The sequence below is a fragment of the Triticum dicoccoides genome, chromosome 4A, assembly GCF_002162155.2.
Source record: "Triticum dicoccoides isolate Atlit2015 ecotype Zavitan chromosome 4A, WEW_v2.0, whole genome shotgun sequence".
NCBI classification, from domain to species: Eukaryota; Viridiplantae; Streptophyta; class Magnoliopsida; order Poales; family Poaceae; genus Triticum; species Triticum dicoccoides.
The window spans coordinates 620,341,635-620,347,250 of record NC_041386.1 but is presented as its reverse complement, the minus strand read 5'-3'; the positions used below and the strand labels follow the sequence as shown (position 1 = coordinate 620,347,250).

At 49.8% G+C, this 5,616-nt stretch overlaps 1 protein-coding gene across 1 annotated transcript; it reads left to right on the top strand.

Annotated features, from left to right (window-relative positions):
- Window positions 1–79: 79 nt before the first annotated feature.
- On the top strand, window positions 80–1,299 carry LOC119287422 (CRIB domain-containing protein RIC4-like). Its single transcript, XM_037566963.1, has 2 exons — window positions 80–331; window positions 434–1,299. The coding sequence occupies exons 1-2, from the start codon at window positions 163–165 to the stop codon at window positions 766–768; spliced, it is 504 nt and encodes a 167-aa protein (XP_037422860.1). The 5' UTR covers window positions 80–162; the 3' UTR covers window positions 769–1,299.
- The last annotated feature ends 4,317 nt before the right edge of the window (window positions 1,300–5,616 follow it).

The window sequence follows — 5,616 nt, the reverse complement described above, 5'->3', positions numbered from 1 at the left end:
CTTGCCTTGCTTTCCCTCTTTTGCTCTCCTCCCGTGGGCCGTGGCTATAAGACACGCCGAGCCAAGAACGCAACTCCATTCTACATCTTTCTTTCTTTCTCCTCCTCGTCAAACCCTCTGTGCCCTCCGTAGTGTTCGTATCAATCTCCAGCTCCGGCTCCGATGAAGGTCCGACGCGGCGGCGCCGGCTTCCCCTTCTCCATCGGCTGCATGTCGCAGTCCGCCGTAGCCGTCGCTGACCCGCTCCACAAGAAGTCGCAGCCGCCACAGCCAGGAAAGCAGGCCGACAACCCCTCCTCCACCACCACAACCATGGCGGCCACCACACAGGGTAAGTAACTAGTCTCTGAGCATACATAATTCGTATCACGATCCGCTGCCACAGGCACTACATACGTACTAACAGCAGCAACCAATCGGTGGTCCATTTCAGACAGAGGCGCCGGAGAAGAAAGCGGCGAGGACAAGGCCAAGGCCGCGGCGGCGTCCGGGATCGTCACGGCGGGGGTGCAGCGGCTGCTCAAGGGAATCAAGACCTTCTTCGCGGCGTACGACAGTGAGGAAGAAGATGAAGAGGAGAGGGAGATCGTGATCGGGTACCCCACGGACGTGCAGCACGTCGGGCACATCGGCTGGGACGGGATCAACAAGGTGGGCGGCATGGGCGTGGGCATGGTCGGCGCCTTCTCCCTGCCATCCTCCCTCTCCCTCCGCCAGCTCGACATCGCCATGGACCCCGGCGCCGCCACCACCACCTGCATCAACTGATCCATAATTCTCCATTGCCATGCATCGTAATCTACCTCACTCAGCTCGAGCGACCAACCGCTCTGCCCAAGACTGACTGAGGCCCAAGACTGTGTAGCACCCAGCCAGCCAGAGAAGCCCAAGATGGAGACGGAGGCCGACGGAGTGAGCTTTGCTGTAGACCGGTGTGTGACAAGGCGACACTTGTGTTGTGAGAGCAGGCATGGGCATGGCTGGCAGCTGTAGATAGTGTCGATCCGGACGAGTGCCGTCGTCGCCGGAGAAGAAGAGAATATATTCGTGGCTGTACGTACTCGCCGTGACACCCTCGATCCTGCAACAGTGGGGTCACCAGCTATCCTTGCTGATGCTGCACAATTATGATCTGGTTGGTGAGACGCACACAAAATCTGCTGCTGCTTCTTGTTCCCAGAGTTGGCACGTTACCTTTGACCTGTGCTTGTGTATATAACTCTCCTTTTAGTCTTAGATAGATGATGAATTGATGATGGTGTTTTGGTGAGGTTTGTAACAAATTGGTGTTCGCGTCGCCGCATGGTTCTCCGTCCGTTCACAAATATAAGATATTTTGGATATTTCAATATAAACTATATACGAACTGAAATGAGTGAACAAACATACTATCTTCGGAACCCTTTTTGTGACTAAATTTATATTAAGAAATACCAACATCAACAGTAGCAAATATAAATACTATGAAACCACATTTCATAATGAATCTAACAATATTGATTTGACATCGTGAATGTTATTACTTTTTTTATAGAAGTTGGGTCAAAGTATAGATAGTTTGACTTCGGATAAAACTTATATGCAAATTAAAAAGGACCCGAGGGAGTAAGTTGAGGTCTGGCAAAGTGTGGCAAGTTGTGGCTTGAAACCAAACAGCCCCTAAGTCACCAACGCCAAGAAGTATCGAGCACTGCAAACCGTCTGATTGGAGATGAACATTGACACGGCAGTTGGCCACTAAGAAACGGTAAGTGCGTGCGAGTGAAGAGTAAAAATGTTTGTTTCTTAGAAATTATTCAGAGTTTGAAGTTTCACGCCCGACATTAGGGCAGTAACACCGTCTCATGCATAGAGGTGTAATTGAGAAGAGAAAAAAAATCATCCTTCAAATAGTTTTTCTATTTGCGGACAATTTATGCGCCGCATAGTAGTACCATATAACTTGAGGCCTTGGCCGACATGTCTTATGAATTTTGATCTACTCCCTCCGTCATACCCCACAATGTAAGACGTTTTTGCAAGCGGCGGAGGGAGTACTTTCCTCACGCAAAGGACGTGATAAAACGCATCACGGACATCATGAAGTGTTGCAGCATATATGTGGATGTTTTCGCAAAAGGAAAAAAACCATATATGTGGATGGATGGAAGTGGAAGTGTGTACTTGAAACGGCTCCTGTGGCTTGCGTGTCTGCGCACACGCACACACAATGGAAGCAAGGAAGAAAGGAGGGAGGAAGGAAGTGGTGGCGGTGGTTACCCACTGAATGTCATGTCACCCGTGCAACGCAACACAATGATGGGGGTGGTGGTGTATGCAATGTACGTGTTGATCCCCCACCACAACCACCACTGCAGCGTGCGTGCGTGCGTGCAGACAATATAGGGAAATCGTTGTTGTTGTTGTTGTTGCTGCTGCTGACGACGTACACATCAAGCTTAATGGTGTGTGGCCTCTTCTCAAGCATCGTGCTCCTGCGACGTACAAGCGCAAGATCAACCATCCTGGTGGGCCGGCCCTGGACCTGTGCACGGTGGAGCGCGTGCGTGATGGGCACCACATAGACCATCCATAATGATGCACTAATGATCATCGGTGGTGCTGGCGTTGGATAGATAGATAGTAGATAGGTTTATCATCCTCCACTCCACCACAAAATCAAAGACTCTAGTACTAGTGCACTAGTGCAAGTTTGTGGGGGTGTGGCGTTGACGGCCGGCTTCAGTTCAGTTCAGGGCTCGTACATGCCGGCAATCGGCGTCGGCGCATGCAGGTGCAAATGCAGCGACCAACTCTGCTTCACCTCATCACATACTACATGTTGCTCAATTCGGCAAAATACGCTGCACCATGTCCATGTGTGTCCCAGGACCAGGTGCCGTGCGGTGCGGTCGCTCGTTAGGTTGGTTGTAATGGGAGTATCATATACTAGTAGTATATCATATTACCTCCATAATGCATAGTATCATAAGTAGTAGCTGCTTTTTGTTTAAAAAAAAAAAGTAGTAGCTGCTTACACGCGTGCATGCATCAGTCAGCCGCTGCCGCCGATACATTTCAATTTGATCGATCGGCCTCGGAGGGGGTATACGTGGTGAGATCGATCGATCCATCGGTATCTCAGTTGGCCGGCGATCGATCGGGGTCGACGTACTCACTGCAACTACTTTGATACTGGCTGGCACACTTGTAGTCGCCAACAGAGAGTAGCAGACCAGTAGCATCACACCGGAGTGCTGCTTTACGACGACCCTCCGGCTCTGGGCCTGATGCCTCTTGCACTAGTTTTTTTCCTTTTCCTTGCTTGCTTCTTAGATATATTTGGAGTGTAGGGTTGCCTGCCGTGCCGGGGCCGGAGCAGAGCAGGGGAAGAAGACGAGGGAAAGATGGGGTGGATGAATCGCTTGCACCCCACTCTACCCACACATGACACATCCATCGATGTGGATACTGCTCTCCTCTGCTGCTTCCTCTACGATTGTTTGACTGATTGGCTCTTTCTTTCTTTTCCGGGAAACTGCAAATAAAGGAAGCGGTTGTTGGCTTCTTGCAGATTATTCATTCTCTCTCGCCGCCGACGCCTTCCTCGCCACCCTGGATCTGGATTGCATGGCCAAATTTGGTCTTCAACCCATCTCTCACTCTCGGAAACCAATCATGTTGTTTTTGGAAGTTTGCAATGAATTATTCTCAACTTACACGATTTTTGTGTTAATAAAACCTTTTCTTGCTGAATTTCTCAAAGTAATTTCTAGGGGCTAAATTGAATTGCAGGTCCTGGATCGCATTTCCGTGTGAAGATTCCCTGTCCAATTGTCGCATGCGTGAAGCCAAGGCAGCGCGCACCACTGCTTCCGCCCAGCCGGCCGACAACACCATTTTTGCACTGCATCCTCTCCTCCTCCTCCACATCCTGATGAAGCATGCATGCATGGCCGGCCGGGCGAGCTTGATTGGTGTCCAAGGCAAGTGATCGAGCAAGCCACACAGGGAGAGAATGTTTCATGCATGTGGCCATGTTGCACGTCTTTAATATTGCCATATTGCACCATTTCTTTGCATATTCTACTCTGTTTTTCCTGATTTAAGTAGAGTAAATGTGAAGGGATGCCTCTCTCATTCGGTCATTCCCCTTTTCCCCTGTTTTTCGTCGAGCGGCAGAGACATGCAGGTGGTTGGGCTGGACTTGTTGACCTCGCTCGCCAGAGTCCATCCTTACCAGTATCTAATTGCTGGCGTAGATTTCAGATTATGAGTTCGACTTTTCATCAGAATCAGAAATATAAAAAGAATCAAAAGTGAAGGCCTCATCCAAGAAAGAATCTCAAAAGCAGCACGCTTATCATTTTCATTTCGTTCCCAGGTTTTTCTGGGATGCTACGTACGGATTATTCGGCCTGCAGCTAGCTAACGGTTGTTGTGCGCGTCCTTAGAGAAACCACGCTGAAGCTGCGGCACATCCAGGCATGATGAACACATGCCCTGCTAATTGCCAATCCATCCGAAGACGAGTTTTTTCATTTATTTTTCTTGCTTAAATTTGCTTGACAATCTTTTTGTGATGGTATTCAGTCGGAACCATGTGGTCGCCTTTAAATGTGTGCATTCTTGGATGCAGAGGCCCGAAAAGTATCTTTTTCGAATTTCCCTCTCGATGCACAAAAACAATCCCTCTCATTTTTTCTTCTTCTGATTTACCTAAAAATAAGAATTCGAAAACATGTATCATCACACGCATTAGACACACCTAAATCATTCCTGCCCAAAAGCATGACACAACGAAAGAGCGGGAGCGATCGCTGTGCTCCACCCTCTAACAGATGAAGTTTACGGCACTCCGTGTAACCCTGCCCAGCTCGCCATCGTCATGCATTTGTACAAAGAAGGTTCTAGATCAATCTGGTTTTGAATTAACGAAACCATGAATCAGAATGTCTACAGCCAAAGGCCTCGTATCCTTCCCAAATGCCCGGACGGCTTGCCTGGTCACTGCCTAGAAAGCAAATTACCACCCAACCGGACCATGCATAGCTAGCCCAAATGTCTGGGTCGACCGGGACCTCTCATACCCAGTCCATATGTGGCCTTGCGTCATGATGGAGGGCTACCACTTTCCCTTTGTCAAGGAGGGGTCCTCAGCTTCAGCTGCGTTGTGGTGCCCTTGCCGGTGTTGACCGTCTTGCCTCCCTTCCGCAGCTTGCACTCTCCGACAATGGCCTCGATGGTGGCGCCGCGCTGTGATGCGCGGAGAATGATGCTTGGTGGTGGTGGTGGACTATGGAGCACTTCAGTGTTTGAAAGTTTGGGCGCAAGGAAGAAGATGACTGCGAGGGAACTGAGCGTAAAGCTCCCCCCCCCCCCGGGAGGGGGGGGGGTATCGTCTCCTCCTTTTTATAGGAGGGGGTAAATGTGTAATGGCGGCAGGTTAATGCCGCCACACGGCAATAAATCCCTTTGTTTTCCAATGTTTAAGCGATGATTATGCACGGAGTTGGGGCATTGTCGTTAATCATCACAAGGATCGAGACGCACGACCCCTCTCGATGGGATGTAACCTTGGTGGGCCCTAAACCCACCCCCGCATGTCATGTTGACCATAAGGTCAAAGACGCCATG

What these genes read in the sequence shown, in the direction of transcription:
- LOC119287422 (XM_037566963.1), top strand. Translation starts at nt 163, where the DNA reads ATGAAGGTCCGACGCGGCGGCGCCGGCTTCCCCTTCTCCATCGGCTGC. An exon ending in CATGGCGGCCACCACACAGG is followed by an intron (nt 332 to 433) that starts GTAAGTAACTAG and finishes GGTCCATTTCAG; the next exon opens with ACAGAGGCGCCGGAGAAGAA.